Source organism: Gasterosteus aculeatus, chromosome 8, assembly GCF_964276395.1.
Source record: "Gasterosteus aculeatus chromosome 8, fGasAcu3.hap1.1, whole genome shotgun sequence".
In the NCBI taxonomy this organism is placed as follows: domain Eukaryota; kingdom Metazoa; phylum Chordata; class Actinopteri; order Perciformes; family Gasterosteidae; genus Gasterosteus; species Gasterosteus aculeatus.
The window spans coordinates 16,713,585-16,730,856 of record NC_135695.1 but is presented as its reverse complement, the minus strand read 5'-3'; the positions used below and the strand labels follow the sequence as shown (position 1 = coordinate 16,730,856).

General features: G+C 43.7%; 1 protein-coding gene across 1 annotated transcript; it reads left to right on the top strand.

Moving 5' to 3' along the window:
* Positions 1 to 3,592: 3,592 nt before the first annotated feature.
* Positions 3,593 to 16,589, top strand: lhx4 (LIM homeobox 4). The gene is made up of 7 exons (XM_040184384.2): positions 3,593 to 3,789; positions 6,249 to 6,888; positions 10,065 to 10,236; positions 11,674 to 11,876; positions 12,333 to 12,487; positions 12,858 to 13,029; positions 13,862 to 16,589. The coding sequence occupies exons 2-7, from the start codon at positions 6,810 to 6,812 to the stop codon at positions 14,248 to 14,250; spliced, it is 1,170 nt and encodes a 389-aa protein (XP_040040318.1). The 5' UTR covers positions 3,593 to 3,789; positions 6,249 to 6,809; the 3' UTR covers positions 14,251 to 16,589.
* Positions 16,590 to 17,272: the final 683 nt, after the last annotated feature.

Sequence of the window (17,272 nt, the reverse complement as noted above, 5' to 3'; positions counted from 1 at the left end):
TAAACTTTATTAAAACGCAATCGGCTTTCATGGGGCTTCTTCCCTCACACACTTGGAGGTGAGCTCTGCGGGGGGGCGGCCAGCGGCGGCAGCAGACGCACGTGGGTGAGATGGTCGGTTGAGGTGGATGAAAGCGGGAGCAGTGTGTGTGTGTGTCTGTGCGCATGTGTGCGGGATAAATGAAACAAAGACTAGTTTTGATGTCGTCCGGATTACAACAAGCCCATCTGAAGGACGAGCGATGCTTGATCTTGAGCTTTGTGTTTCTTAGAACATTGGCTTGAATTCCCTTGACTCTTGACCCTTACCTTCACCCCAACCTGACACACACACACGGATCCAAAACGCAGCTCCATCTCTTCGTCCAAACCACCTTTTCAGCAACAGTAGCACGACAGGGATTGAGGGTAAATTGAATTAGTTGAGTTAAAGCAGTCGATTCCTCGCAACAACCCACACCTGCACACACACACACACACAGAATAGGTTGATTAATGGCCCTTTATTAAGGCAGAGGAGTGTCAAGGCTGAGCAGCTGTTGTTGCGTGACTAAATCAAACTCTGAGATACTTAATGCTCAATGACACATTATGGTGGTCCGGGATGGATTGAGAAAAGCACAATTTGTCAGATGGACCATACGCATGTTATTTATTAATGTATTTTTATTCCATGTTGCTGTCTTTTTTTACTTGGTGATACTGTCAAACTAAAGGAGGAAGTACATGTCCTTCTCAAACATTTAAGGGATTTTGTAAGTATTGGTGTTGTTGAATCGGATTTGCATTTATTTTGGTTTGTCTTTGATTTGAGTTTGAACCAAAGATTGGAATCTGGAAGATAATGCAAAACATTAACAACTTGTCTTTTCCTTTAAGCACCTTTCCTTTACCTTTGGACATCTGACCTGTTAATCTGCTTCCATGTTTACCTGTACTTGTTTTATAGGATTGGAGTCAGCGATGCTCGGTGCCGCTCACTCCACAGAAGCGCTTTATCAGGTTCCTTGAGCCCCGGTGAGCTGAAAGTGTTGTGCTGCCTCAGACTAATGATGGTTAATGAGGAAGTTGGCAGCATTGTAATATCTGTCTGCAGCTTTGCCAAGGCCGAGGTGAGCAGTTCACACTGAGGACAGACGCTTCGAATCTAAATCAGGACACGTTCGAAGCTGCTCGTGCTCTTTATCTGTCCGACTTCAGCCTTTATCTGTAAAAATTGGAAAACTTTAGTTAGATAAATATACTTAATCCATCATATTAAACTTATTTTATAGGGCTTACAAATCAATGAGACGAGACACCACAAACAAAGTTATGCCGAAGGTATTAATGAGGTACAAATTAGTAGAAAATACTAATTCATGCCAGAAAGATAAATAGAGTTGGAGCAGAATTATGTAAATGAAGCACCCCAGTGATTCATTACAAAATAAAAAGATGCCCCCAAACTAAAAGCAGTCAAACAGTTCTCCCACCAGCAATTAGAGGCTTAGCAATACTGTATCAGCAACACATTTGACTCGGACATCAAGCACAATGCTTAGCTGGTTTGCAGTGACGTGACTGCAGAAAGAAGTCCAAAACGGCTTCAATAAACACAACATTGTTTCTAACATTAAACTTTAAGTCTACAGAAAGTCCTTTAAAGTACTTAAAAATTAACAGTTCCGACACCACTAAGCAAGTTCCATCTAACAATATGGACAATATTTGGTGTTTTTGTTTACTGCAAAACAACCGTTGTGTTGTAGAAGCACAGACTGGAGGGTAAAAACCTCACCCTGCTGCCCCGTTGTTGTCTTCCATAAATTAGACAATGTACGGTTTTATAGTCGCTCCTCTCCTGTAGCTGTTTATTACCCCTCTAGTATTGATATTAAAATGCAGGAGGGGCCTGATGCATTTTTCTGTCATCTCTCTTTCTGACTTTAATAATACCATAAAGAGAGAAGGAAGGCGAGCTGTGTGTGGAGGGGGGGGCTGAATAAATGATGAAAAAGAGGTTAATATATGGTATTGGTATATATCACATCCAAACTAAGCCAGAACCCCTTTCAGTTTGAACATTCAGCCTTTAAAAAGCAGGAGTCAAGTAGGGTCAGATCCATCTCACTTTACTGCAGCGTTCCCTCCCCCTTCCATGTGGTCGCTCATCTGCTCTCCTAAACAACCCCCCCCCCTCGGACCAACCAGACTGTCACTACGGCAGAGAGTTGGAAGTCCTCCTGTGCAACAGATAGTGAAGAAGTGTGGACAAGGGAGGGAGGGTCGATAGCTGTCCTGTGCTGCATTTGGGACTTGATAATACGGCCAACTGTGCTATTTTACACAAATCTGACCTTTATGTCTTCCCTCCACTTCTGTTTCTTGTGTTTCTATGCTCTAATCTCACCCTCCCTCCTCCACAGGTAGCATGTAGCTTACAGGGAGGAGATCCAACCCTTGTCAGCCACGTTGTTTTAGTCCACTCAGCTGACTCTTGAGTGTTGCTTTCCACAAGTGAACTTTTTTTGTTTTAGATGTTCTTTGTTAGTGTCATCGGGTCACATGGTCCGCGGCATGTAATCGCTTACCAGCACCGAAGTTGCGTGAATTAATTTCCTTTCATTTAAATAAAGGTGACAAAGATGACTTGGCAGACAGGTTTTATTGAGATGTATGTCGTGTCGTGGTCGGTCCTCTGAGAATTGTAATGAAAAGTTTATTAGATGTGCTCTTGATGAAGGTTTGAAATGAAGGTTTCCTTTTGGGAGATGATCAGACCCCTTACGTGAGAAGAGGAGCCACAGACAAAAACACAAACATGAGCATGTTTGCTTATTTTAAAACAGATTGAACTATATATGTTTCTGGGTGGTCATTCATGTTGCACATTAATCAATGACACGATCGCTTCCAGGGATTCAGATTGATAGGCGCCACAACATTTCTGTCTCTCAAAGGAAAAAGTCATTATCAATACTCTGCATGCAAAGTTTTTTGTAGTTCCATTCATTTGCTTTGCAGACCTGGGTTACAGGCATGGGTTGCACTTTGGTCTGGTGCCAAGTGGAGAGAAGGTATGATTAGTCCTGTGATTCACCTGTAATATCTCTATTTGTTCTAGTACTAATATGCCCGGTGATAATAGCGATGACAATTGAAAGTTGAGCCTCTGTCAGCCTTGCTGTTGTGCAATAAAAGGTATAAAACACACCTCTCAGGTTCCTTTGAAACCCTCGATCAAGCTTCTCCTCGGGCGTGCTTGGCCGGACCGCTGCACAAGTTGTTTGAGTCAAACGAGCCCATTACCACCTCGTCTTAGTACGACAGGGTCAGGTTCAATCAGGTAATTGGAAAATATCATTTCTGAAAGGAATAGATTTCGTTTGTTCAACCAATCCCTTCTTCTAATTACCCAAATGGACAGGAGCTGTCAGGAGACAATAACTATTCCCTAATAGAATTTGCCTCCCAAGTGCAATTTAATTTTCTCCTCTGCTCTCTCCTAAGGTTTCCCCCCTCGTTTTCTGCCCCCCCCCCCCCCCCCCCCCTCTGTTCCTCTCCTGCTTGCAGACCAAATGGTGAGGGACACGGTGCCATCGCTACCTAATGTTGTTTTGTCAGTGGATGCCGGAGAGATTGTTGGTTGACTGACTGCTGCCGGTTCTCTTCCGCTCGTGCTGCAGAGAGCAACCCTGCAGGAGCATGGAGGAGAAGAGGAGGAGGAGAAGAGGAGGAGGAGGAGGAGGAAGAGGAGGCGGAGGAAGAGGAGTCTGTGCCAGAATCACCGGCAAGCTGCGGTGATTAGGTAGGTCTGCATGGTGGGGTTATTTGTTCATCTTGCAAGCATGTTCCCTGAACATGCAATGTTTTTATCGATCACCATGGTTACGGGGAAGTGCTGTTTTGCACACGGATTGAATGTAGCGAAGCAGCGACGTTGTCTCTAATTTGTCAGTTAATATTTGGTTATCTTGGTGTGGTCTGCAAATGGCAGAATTTGGAAATGATATTAACGGATTAATGCATGAATCATCAATTTGCACAGATAGGAAAATATAGTTAATTAAATTAAGTGTATGTGATTCTTTTGTTTTTGCTATATAAACTATAGGCCTGCCTATGCCGCACAGTTACAGGTTGACACGCATCTGTGTCACAACACGCCTGCTCCTCCGGACAGAACGTGTCGTGACTCCCTGCTCAGCAAAATGGATCTGAGAGTCTCAGATGTCAATGAACTCGTCCACTGAAATATTAGATCTAATTAGAGGTTGCTGGGTCAACGCCAGTGGCAAAGGATTCGCCCTCTGCGTGAATTATTGCCCGGTATCTGCTTCCTCTTTTATCCCTCCTACAGTAGCAGCCATTGCACACACTTCACAAAGTGCATCATTTCAATGATTCCATCATTATTTTCTGCTTTTCCTGCATTTTGTTTGAGTACATTGTTTTGTGATCAAACTGACTGGGCATATGCTGAATGAGATTTTTCTGTGAGGGACTAGAAGTAAACATTTGGAATTATTGTTTAATATTATAAATATATATTTTGCAGTCTACTTCTTAATATATAACTTCCCCTTTGAATAACTGCTGGCATCTAGTTTAGCAGAAATATGCCTTGAAACCACGTTTAGATGTGCATTGCTTTACGATGTGTTTTTTTAACCCTCTCATTTAATAATAAAAAAAAACGCCATAGTGTCCCACTAAAGCAGATGTGCGCGCTCACATCTTTTCTCTTTCAGCATTTTGCATCCGTCAATTATTCTAATTGTGTTGCCCTTTGCTGACAGGTTAAGAGCATTTTTATCTGCATTGTTTTCCAGCGCAGCCACGGGGACCCGAGACCAACAATCACAGTAATTGAATAGTTGAATACATTTAATGATCTTGAGGGGAAAAGTGTATAGTGCAAATACAGTAAGACCACGTGACTTCTTAGCCACACATGCACGTTATGGTAGATGGGTGGAGGGGACACCTGGAATAAGAGACCACATATAAGCCTTGAATAGGTTGGATAAAATTCCCGTAATATCCCAGCTTCGTTTTTAATCAGCTTGATGTGCATTTTCATTTCATTAAATTACATTTGGAACATTAACCGCACACGCGAACGGCTTATGGGATTGCGGTTCCCTTTAATAAACGACGTGCGACAATATAATAAATAGTCCGTATAAGAGAAAACATGGGAGGATCCATCTGCGTAACGTCACAAAGAAAATGTTACTCGTTTAAATTGAAATGTAATTTATTATCAGAATGCAGAATATATATATATATATATATATATATATATATATATATATATATATATATATATATATATATATATATTCAATATGGCTAATAATTGGTGGAAATATTTTCTTCCACCACAGAAACCATTTTCTGAATAAAATGTTCCGAGGTTGACAGCATAACCTCTGTTTATCAATGCTTTTTGTGTGTAATTGATACACTAATAGCGACAGCATTTAAAGTGACGAGAATTAAGATTAAACCGAATACAATCGAATTAACATGAAACGTGAACTTGTCTAAATCAACGCAGCTGTGCCGTTGCAATAAAGCCTCCATCCAGATGTGTCCGTGCAAGATGCGGTGTTCGCTGCAAACGTTCACCTGCAGACAGACAGACGGTCGGTCAGCTGACCGCTGATGGAAACAACCTGGCGGACCGGCGGCTTTTCTTTCCACGCCTTGAAGCAAATTGGAAGCGAAGATCGAGTTCATCTAGCCTGAACCAGCAGGCCTCCGGGGGGAATATCTCCTCCGCGAGAGCAGTCTTAGACGACGGGGGTTTGAAATGCACAGTGTCAGGAGGACTGCGCGCGGACTCCTAATCCCACCTGTCACTGACAGACATCCAGCCGCGTGGCCACACTGCACGGGCGGGGGTTGGGGGGGGGGCTGATCGGGCAGGTCAAGGTGCTTGGGAATCGGATTCAGACGTGCGATGTCGTCCCTTACGTCACGTGGCTTCACTTTTGCCCCCGTGTAGCTGTCACTGACCACTCCGATCATTCAACTGGTATTATTACGATGGATAAGGTGAACCCATATGGATCTGTGAGGGGGGGTATTAATAGTTGTATTCTCACAATCCTATATTTAAGACTTTCTCGCCGTGGATAAATCTGCAACAACCACTCTCACCATTTCTTTATATAAGTGTCTTATTTTTAGTTCCTCAAATAAAAAGTGAACTATCCCTCATACTGCTGGCTGCATTACCGCTTCTTTCTCCCTCCCCAGAATGAGCCCAGCTGGCCCGGGGCCCCTCCAGGAGCCACTGCAGTGAGCTATTTATGGTCTCCTCAACAGCAAGGTCCCGCCTCTCGTGAGACATTTTCATATTACGGCATGTCAGACGCCTCTCCTCCTCTCCCCTTCTCCTTTCTCCTCCTCGCCGGTACACCTATGGAGGACGCTTTCCGCCCCCGGGGGCCTCCTCTTCCTGCGCTCCCATTGGCCCCCCGGTTGAGCCTCTGCCGTGGTGACGTCAGACCCCGCCGCCCCTGCAGCGCTGAACGGAGCGAGCAGCCTGTCTGATTCACTCCAAAAAACAGCTCGGCACGGCACGGCACGGCACGGACATCCTCCCGCGGGGATAAGGATAGAGGCTTGTTGGGACAGCGGGCAGAGCTCACCTTTCAGCGCGCGCGCGCGAGAGAGAGAGAGAGAGAGAGCGAGAGGCCTCGACATCAGCACCAGCATACTTTATTTTTTCCTCCAGAAGACCGGACAGGGGGACAGAGTGCGCCCACCGTGTTGCGGGTGTATGCGCGTTCGTTTGTCTCCCCGGTTTGGATCACGATGATGCAAAGTGCGGCGGTCCTACCGACAGAGAGTCCTGTGAAGAGTTTACCGGAGATTCTCGGAGTGCCACTGCAACGTAAGACCATTTTGCATGCATTCGTTACCTTCCTCGGTTATCGTTCCGGGGGGGGGGGGAAGAAAACGGTTGCCGAGGGCAACTCGTGTCGCGGGTTTCATCACCGGTAACCTCTCTGTCTCGGGTGGTCACGTACGGGCCAGTGATGTGTCATGCTGCTTATATTCCAGCATGCGAGTCTCGGATAATATACATTATTGGCCTTGATAAGCAACGGCATGTCCGAGTCCTCTCCGCGGCCTCACTGGACTGTTGCAGTCCGCCATGTAGGAAGCACACGATGTCATTTCGGTGTTTTTATCCCATCTTTACGGGGGCTATGAGGGGGAGGATGGAAGAGACTTTCTGTTATTTAAAGCAACAGTATTTTATTTTCCAGCTTGGCCTTAAACTTTGGCCTGTCCCGCGTCAGGTCGTCGGGCTCCCCGCTGAGCCCCCCCACCCCCCTCCGGGCAGCTGTTAATTTGTAAACGAGACTGCGTGGTCAAGAGATCAGACGCGGTTGTCATCGCCCGTCAAACGAATACACACTGACTTTGATTGACACTCATTACTGGGTGAAAAAATTTAGTCGTTTGTCTTTGAAGCACGACCGACACATGTATCGTATTTGTGTCATTTTTTATTTGGGATGGGACCCGAATAAATTACAATTATTTTTCCGCATCTTATTGTGTTTATCCTTCCAGCACCTAATACACCTATTACCTTAATTTACCTTAACCTGTTAACCTGCCTCAAAACGACTAGTATCTGATCGTGCAATCAGATACATGTCTGCAATTATTTATTGCGAGTTATTGAAATGTACAGATGAACATTTATATTCTCCAGGTTAAGTCCAAAAAACAAAGTGGGATAATTATTGGACCGCTCCTTAGTTTCGAAAGACTGATAAAACATTTGGTCGAAAATGTTTCTGCTGTAAATATTTGTGATAACACACAGATAACCAAAAATGACATATCCTATTATTTTCTTATTATCTTTAGTTTACCCCCCCCCCCCCCCCCTCCCCCCGCCACACACACACACACACACACACACACACACACACACACACATATGAAGATGAAATAGACTTTGATGTCATTTTAGAGACCCGGTCTGTTCAGTAAAGTATTTAAACCTGAGCACAGTAAAAAAAAGGGACTATATGGGGTCGGCTTATGCTCTTTAATTTTATAAATCGATGCAGATTAAAAGATTGGATAAAGATCCTGCTACTCAGCCCCCCTCAGTACCAGCATGCATTCTGGGTTTAAACCTGGATTATTCCAGGAATATAAGCAACAGCAAACCTAAACATTTATTTTATATCGTGGATGCTCTGCTGACTCAAGGCAATTGTACCCAAACCTTAAGCTCATGCTCTTAGTCTCAGATAAAGTGTTTATTTCACGTTTAATTACCAAAAATCGTAGGAGAGGCTGCCAGATTTTATTTATATATTTTAAGAGACAAAAATCTTGGGCTATTGTACATCTCTGAAAATGTGCTGAGAATGAATTGTAAAATTAATTTAAATAGTGGAAAGTGGTAACAACAGATAAGACTTCTTGGTGCTCTCTCTCTCTCTCTCTCTCTCTCTCTCTAACAGACAGACACACACACACACACACACACACACACACACACACACACACACACACACACTCTGAAGCTGGACGGTGTCGTTGCCAAGATCGTGCTGCTTTCCTTTCAGCACCACTTCTCTCGGCCCCACTCAACTTCATCCACTCACCACTTATCTCCAGATGTTCAAAATGCCTCTAATTTCTCCTTATGTGTTAAACCAAATTGTGGATACGTGGAATTCGTCCTAAATAATTTCCCCACCATCCCTAACGAATTATCTGACTATCGAGGTGAAATAAAGCCTGTGAATGTTGCTCTATATAATTTTCTGAGAGCATTGCTATTCTGTGGTTTTATCCAATGCAATTCGAACGTTATAGATGATTTCCTGCTTATTAAAATATCATCAACAATATGTATCTGTTATTTTCGCCGATCTACATTTAAACGCATTTCCTTGTCACACCAAAATATTATTGAAAGATTATTTTTTTCCCTTCGTGTTGCACAACCTGATAGCTTTGTTTTTGTTTTTTCCTGCCCGATTTGTGCTGTACTGAGATTTAAGCTTATTGCATCTTAGCTTTCAAAGGTTAGAGGGTATTTTGTCTCCATTGTGAACCAGCCTCGCTGCCGCAGCTCGTTTGGTGTGTTTGTTTATTCGGTGCATTTCTCCTCGATATTGATTTTTAATTATCGGATATTAAATGGATGCCTGACTAAATACCGAAAAAAAAGAAAAAACATGAAAGAATTGCTCAGCTGTTTATTTACACAATGATTTAAGAAGCTTAAAGGTTGTTTTTTGTTGGGACGAAGTCTTTTTCGCATAATACATCTTAGATTGACTCACTATAAAATAATAAATGGATAATGTATTGTGATTTGGTACACAAGTTCACTCCCACAAAATAAACCAGTTCCATGTGCAACATACCATGGCATTTAGTTGTTTAAAAGAGGAACATTTTGTTATTAAATAAACATTTTACTGTGATTGAGTCATGATTGCAGTTTAATCTTTGAAATATGCAATTTCTTTAACTAGATCATGACACCGCTGCAGAATTCGCCGTGTTTTTATCAGGCGAACCTCATCTTGACCCTCGTTTGCCACCGTAGTTGACTCGAGACATGATCAGGCGACAGAGGATAATTCATACAATTAATACAAATCAACATGATTGTATGAAGTCTGTCATCTGTCACGGCCGCGAAACACGCGAAACACTCATTTCAGCACCGTAGACAGTGACGGACACATTTCACAAAGCGCTTCAGTTTTTTTACTTCCCAAATATGATTAAAAAAAAGGTTTAAAATAAGAAAACAAGAGAAACAAAACTGGGTCAATAATACAATTACCAAATATTGTGTTATTATAATAATAATATATATAATAATATATTATAATTAATATTCTGGACTTACAGAAGCTTTCGAAAATACATATTGAATTCCATCATTTATGCTATATTATATTATTCATAATAGTATAAGAACCTAACTGCTCTGCTTGTAGATTAAAACATTTATTTCTATGGATTGCCCCCCTGTGTGCCCGCGCGTGAATATGACCTCCCGTTTCCCCCCCGCAGAGATCCCTCAGTGCGCCGGCTGTAGTCAACACATCCTGGACAAGTTCATCCTGAAGGTGCTGGACCGACACTGGCACTCCAAGTGCCTCAAGTGCGCCGACTGTCAGACCCCGCTGGCGGACAAATGTTTCTCCCGGGCAGGAAGCGTCTACTGCAAGGAGGATTTCTTCAAGTCAGTTCCTTATTTATTTGCCTTCAGTGATGACGTTGTGTATCTGTTTTTTTTGCAGCTTTTTTGTTTGTTTTTTACCCCGCAGGTATTATTATCCCCGCAGGGATTCTGGTCACATTCCCCCCAGTGATGGGGAATAAAAGTGACTGGCACAAATACATCTTTGAATATTTCAGGCGGTATTTACAAAACAAACATTCTGGGATGAAAAGCGAAGGACATTGGCTTAAATCGGCTTAAATTTGAAGTTTATCTTAACGTTTCCTTGTTTTAAATTTGCTATTATCACAATAGGATAAATCCAGTGTTTTATTCATGAAGAAAAACATTTTATCATGGTAATAATATTTTTAATAGTTTTCTTGAATAATACCACTTTTGTTTATTTTTAATATAAGTTTGTAAAAAACATGCAGTATTACATTTGTTGATTTATTTCAGAATCCAAATGACGGTATTCATAATATTCATAGTTAACCATCATAATTTGCTGTGTTTCCCTGCTGTTATGAAGAGAGGAAGCAGCCTTTCAAAACAAGGGCTCACGATTTATTTTTCTCTTACTATATTGTTGCCATTTCCCCCTTTCCTTTCCCTTGATGTCTTTCAAACGATTTGATTTCTCAGGCATTACAGAGGAAAATTGAGTTTGACTTTTATCCAAAACAGGATCAGCAGATCGGGGCTTTTTACTAAATCGTGTTTGAAAGGTTTTAATGCTCAAAGCTTGAATGAGACCTAAAGAGCTCTGGAGTCTTCACTGAGGACTAACAGTGTTAGCCGACCCCAGGGGAGAGCAGGGGCTATATGTTCTGCACTGGGACACGTGTGTGACCACACACACACACACACACACATTTAGACACACAGTTTCCCAGAAGTGATGTGGAGGGTTCACCTTGTGTCCCCCCCCCCCCCCCCCCCCCCGCGGATTGGTTGTGTGATATAAAGCCTCTCTTCAGTCAATATTTTATTGGTTCTCCTCAGGGTGTGTTTACTGTGAGCACCCCTCCTCCTCCTCCTCCTCCTCCTCCTCCTCAGATCTTCATCTGCAAACACATAATGATGCAAACATGCACACAAACACACACATACGCACACACACACACACAGGCTTCCACACACAACACAGTGCATTGATCCTCTCCATCCATCAACCTGCGGACAGGTCTATCGTTAAGTGAAATGCATTCCAGTGCGGATTTTTTTCCCTTTACAACAGCTGGAGCTTTTGATAATGCAGACATGGTGACATTATTCTTTGCTGCAGTTGAAGAAATATCCATCTGGCGTGGGACATTTTAATCTCCGTTGGTCTCGCTATCTGCGCCAGCCTGTAAAATGGGCATAAATAGGATGAGGTTATCAGTCGGCCTCGCTGTTTGTTTTGCATGAAAAGTTCTAATGGCGGCCCTCTTCTTTAATGTTTTCCTTCAGGCGTTTTGGAACGAAATGTGCATCCTGCCAACAGGGGATCCCTCCGACGCAGGTTGTGCGAAAGGCGCAGGACTTTGTGTATCACCTGCACTGCTTCGCCTGCATCATGTGCAGCCGGCAGCTGGCCACCGGGGACGAGTTTTACCTCATGGAGGACGGCAGGCTGGTGTGCAAGGTGGATTATGAGACGGCAAAACAAAACGGTAGGTCTGCATGCATCCAAAATGAATATAAATATACAGGTTGAGACTTTATTTTTGTTTAAAAATGATGTCTCATTTACATCAATACAGCGAGTCTAGTGTCCAGTGAAATGACTACTGGCTGTGAATCTATGTTGCTCTCAGTGGGCGTGGGTGCTGTCTCCGCCTTCCTCTCTTTTGAGTTTTTCATGCCTCTGATTGATCATGTGGAGTGAAGCAATGCCCCTACACGGTGCGACTCCAATAACTCCATTCCTCTGGCACTTTGGCTGGATTTATGTCCTCTGCTGTGGGCGCGGGACGGATGCACAAGGACAATGATGCACCGCCATACATGACCGTTCACTTTATTTAACACGCATACATTCCACGCACAGGTCGAGGGCCCACTGACTGTTAAGTGACAGCGTGACGAATGCCAGACAAAGTCACTCACACTTGTAATGGCGCTTTCAGACGATTCGGAGGCGGGGACCAAGCGACCGAGGACCACCATCACGGCCAAGCAGCTGGAGACCCTCAAAAGTGCCTACAAAAACTCGCCGAAGCCAGCACGCCACGTCAGGGAGCAGCTGTCCTCGGAGACGGGGCTGGACATGAGAGTAGTGCAGGTAGAGGCTTTAATTCTTTCTCATTCACACTGCTGCAGGTCTCCCTGTTCCTGCAAAACATGCTTTGTTATGTCCAACCTGGTCAACACAGTAACATCTGGAAACCATAACTGTTGATACAATTTTTATTGATAATTGTAAAACATATTTACTGTAATGATTCGCTTTATGATTTTATACCCTGCTTGAACCTTTCTTTCTATGATTTTGTAACTTTTTCCTACATACCTATTTAATATTAAGCTGTGAAGCTTTTTGCCACACAATTTAGAATGTTTTTGTTTATTAGAATTTGCATCTTAGTTATTTTAAGCCAAGATCAATTCTCATTTATCAATTACATATCTATTGTTGTTATTATTTGCATCAGGTGTGGTTCCAGAACCGACGAGCAAAGGAAAAGCGCCTGAAGAAAGATGCAGGTCGACATCGCTGGACCCAGTTTTATAAAAGTGTCAAACGCAGCCGAGGAGGAACTAAAGTGGAGAAGGAAAGCTCGGCCGACGACGCAGGACTCAGTGACAGCGAACTAAGCTTCAGAGGTACTTAACTTCACCGAACCGAGTCCATACCTATTATTGCTTTGAAAAGAGATGCCCGAGAGGAAATTGTCAGTGGTGCTGTCGGGCTAATGGGATTAAGGGAGCCTAAAAGCTGCTAAATGATATGGTGCCGCCGCGACCGAATGCGTCTTTGTGGCAGTTCCTTTGTTTTCTTGCATTGTTCAATGCACAGTGTCAGATAAATCCAAAACAGCACTTCTCATTCCACATTCCCCTCACACCTCCCTCTGGCAGCCGAAGCATTCTCCTGCCTCCGTTTGTCGCCGTGATGGAGCTTATTGGAAAAGGGAAAGGATCCTTATTGGGATGCGAGCGACATTTTAGACGTCCCTGTGTTATTTAACGTTCCCAAAACCCATTTTGGGTGGCAATAAAACTCTTTGAGACACTTTTTAAAAGGAGGGAATTTTTTATGAGAAATGAAAACACGGTGACAGAAACTCTATAAAGCATATGAGGCTTTTAGTCAATTAGAGGGAAAGCGCTCTGGGGCATTGTTGTTATTGAAGCCACTCAGTGGATTGAGATGGAAACAAATATGTTGTGCACGCATACAGACATCCGTTGTTAGAGAAGTAAAGCATCTCCTTTGTCACCAACAAAACTCAAATGCTTATTTAATACTTATCCGTGCACTCGCTGTACCTGTGAAATCCACGTAATGTTGCCATAATATATTCTATCCATAAAAGCACTTCATGGTATTGAAATATAACAACTGCATAATGCTCTTGCAGTTGTCAGTTGTCACTGTTGGTGTGTCAAAGTCCTTTACAGCCCTCGTGCTTAAGTGCTGGTGTCTCCTTCACAGACGACCAGGTCCTGTCGGATCTCGGCCACACCAACGGGCTCTACGGGAGCGTGGGCGACATCAGCAGCGGCGCGGTGCTGAGCGGCGGCTTCTCCGTCGACGCGGCAGGACAACCCTACCACGACATCCGGGCGGGAAGCCCGTACGGCCTCCCGCAGTCGCCCTCCTCCATCACGTCCCTGCCCGGCCACACCCCTCTGCTCAACAACCTGGGCTTCAGCATGGACGGTCTGGTGGTGCAGGGCGGGCCGGGCGGGGTGGGACAGGCCCTGAGGGCCATGGCGGGGGGCCCGACCTCAGACCTCTCCACGGGAAGCAGTACAGGATACCCCGACTTCCCCACCAGCCCCGCCTCGTGGCTGGATGAGATGGACCATTCCCAGTTTTGAGATTTCAAGCGCGGGCAGAAGATCTCTGTGGGGATACGGGAAAACTGACTAAACGCGGCTTCGCATTTGTTTCCATCGGCCCTCCGAGACTGGTGGGTTTTGTGATTTGGGGTGAAGAGGTGAAGGAAGGGAAGAAGTGTGACTTTCAGCCCCTCAGCAGTTGTCGCGGCGAAGCAGAGGTGAAGTTCGTACAGGATCAGCGAAGGACACCTCCAAACCGCCCGAATCTTCAATCTCAACGCTGTGTCCTACAACCTTCGGTATCGCCTGACTTTATTCTGTTCTTTCACTCCGAGAATGAGACTGGATTTTGTTGGATTAATGCTCAAACAGGAGGTAATACTGTCCCCGAAAAATAAACCGTCCCTGTCTAACGGCCACACCAATAGTTCTTCAATCTAGATCAAAGTCCCGACGAGACCCAAGAGGCACCTGCATGCTTCTGATTCATATGAGTAGGACTGCTGTCTGGCCATATCAAAGCCTTTTACATTGGCAATGCACTTTACTCTCCTCTTCTTTTTCTACACATGTGGACAGGAATGCAGAGAGAGGGAGAGAGAAAAAGAGGAGAGACATATGCACAAGGCAAAAACACAGTGTTTCATTGGGAGAGAAATTTACAAGAACAGTGGCACAAGTGTGAATTTTGAACCATGCTGATGTTTTTTTTTTTGTTTTTTTTCCTAAGTTATTAGGAAAGGAGATGGTCTGTCTGTCTGTCTGTCCGTAGACCCATAAAGTCTCCTCTGTTTGAGTAAGAGGGAAACACAGCAGGTCTCTCTCTTACTTGTTCTGGTCTTTTGTAAAAGCCGCCTGAGAGGAGAAGTCTGTCTTCTATTAAATATTCTGTTTCCAGACTAACCAGGCATCAAAGCTCATGTGTTGAAGGACACTCAAGAAGTTTCGGCGGGGTTTGGAGAAATCCACCTCTCCCCGTTTTAGTAATACATCACATATCTAAATTATTAATTTATTTTATTTCCAATGCACAGTAAGACAAACAGACGTCCGTTTATAAGAAACCTTTACAGATTCCTTTGCGGATATTATTATCAAATGAAAGGGTAATGCAAATGCCAAACGTTGACCTGACATTAAAAACACCAACTAAGTATTAGCAGGAAGGCAGAAAAAAACCCCCGTCCCTTTGTGTCGGCTCCTCTGTTTCCTCAGTCTGATCCGGGCTTCTCTCGGTAATCTACTCAGTCCGGCAGAGCTCTGGCTTCGCCTGCTATCAACCTACTTACCGACCCCAGATGTGTTGTCAATCTGTTCTCCCTCTGCCCGGCCCCCATGTCACAGGGATTACCACAGAGCCCCCCCCAACCGCTATCACGGCTGACACCCTACTGTCGCTTCAGAGCCGGACTGATACGTTTCCGTCGGTTCCGGCAACATCAGCTAAATCTTAAAGCCGCCCACGATAACCGAGAAAGAGGAGTGATTCCCTGAAGGTTTCCGCCTCTCTTGCAATGCAACCTCTCTTCTGTTTCATTATTTGACCTGTTGAGCATGTCAAAGCCAGTAGCCATTTAAAAAGACACCCGTACCCCTATTTCTTATTGGTCAATTGGAGAAAAGAAAAGAAATCTCTCATGTGTGGTCACTTTTTCAAGAAAAAATGCCAAGTTTCCTCTTTTTTTTACCAGAGCATCCTATTTAGGAGCCAGGAAGCAACTCAACAAACAGAAGGTGGTAACACTTTGGAATACAGCCCGCAAATTTCAAGATAATTATCCAGTAGATACATCAATAAAACACTTACTGTGCTGGGATTGAACTATAAGTAAAGGGGATGACAGTAAGTAATATCAACTACATGGGGTTGTTGATATTACAATGAAAGTATTCAAAATATGAGTTGAAGTTTACATTAGTATTGTTTCTAGGGAACAAAACATTAGTGAGAGTCTAATACGTCTCTATGCCCCCCACCCTAAGGTTAATATATAATACATCACTCCCAGTATTCTCCCAGTACACCAGTAGATAACCAGCGTTGTATTGGTACTTCAAACGGACAAACAATAGTGTCATTTGCGGGCTATAGAATAAAGTGTATGGCGAATAACGTACACAAAAACATTACCACTGCAGTTTTGTTAAGTCTGTGTTGCCTCAGAAGTTTTGCGTCTTAATTGTTGTAAATTTTGTACAGTTTGAAACCGTGTTGATCGTCTTGTTTCATGAGCGCTATTTATTATTGCCATGTGTCTTTGAAAAAGATGTAAAAGAGAGAGCACTGAAATTATTCATTTATGCCTTCTGTGTTATGGTATGAACCGTGTACAGTCAAATCTATACGAGGAAAATAAAGCTGAATTGTCTTTGGGTTACCCTGGAGTGCATTCCTCTCTTTGATAGACTGCAGTGATCAATGTGGGAGTGAAGATATTCAGCTGAGCTTTGTTTTCAATATATCAGAAGAAAGATATCTGCTGTAGCTGATTTTTTTTTTGTTACTATTTTTGCCTTATCTAAACGCTCTTAGAGCGAGTTAACCCGTAAATTCATTTACCCATTGAGAGCATTTACCACACACTTAGGCCTCTATTCAATTGTGGAGATCCATTTAGTACCACCAACAGACAGTGGTCAGTCAGTTAACAGTGATTGATGCTGCTTTCCTCTCTCGCTCTGTAGGGGGGGGTGACAAGAAAGATACATGAAGAGAGAGAAGCAAGAGAGAAAAAATAAAAACAAGTGGAGAAACAGATGCCTCGCCGGCTTCACTGATCCTCTCAGTACCAAAGAGAGACAGCAGCAGATTGCAGCGCCGCGCCGTCAAATCTCTCCTTAATCCCCCGCGCTGTTAACTAATTGTAGGGTGCTTCGTCAAATATTGGGAAATATGCTTTGTGGTCGGGCAGGGAGGGAATATGGCCCATATGCCGGCATTTAGCTTGTATTGTCAATATGTCACGCTGCTGCAAAGGCTATAATGCAGAGCTGTGGCCAAGATGTTTAACCTCTGAGATCTTTCACAACGCAACCACACAACACTGTGGAATATGTTTTA

What these genes read in the sequence shown, in the direction of transcription:
- lhx4 (XM_040184384.2), top strand. Translation starts at nt 6,810, where the DNA reads ATGATGCAAAGTGCGGCGGTCCTACCGACAGAGAGTCCTGTGAAGAGT. An exon ending in TGCAAGGAGGATTTCTTCAA is followed by an intron (nt 10,237 to 11,673) that starts GTCAGTTCCTTA and finishes GTTTTCCTTCAG; the next exon opens with GCGTTTTGGAACGAAATGTG. An exon ending in CAGCGAACTAAGCTTCAGAG is followed by an intron (nt 13,030 to 13,861) that starts GTACTTAACTTC and finishes TCTCCTTCACAG; the next exon opens with ACGACCAGGTCCTGTCGGAT.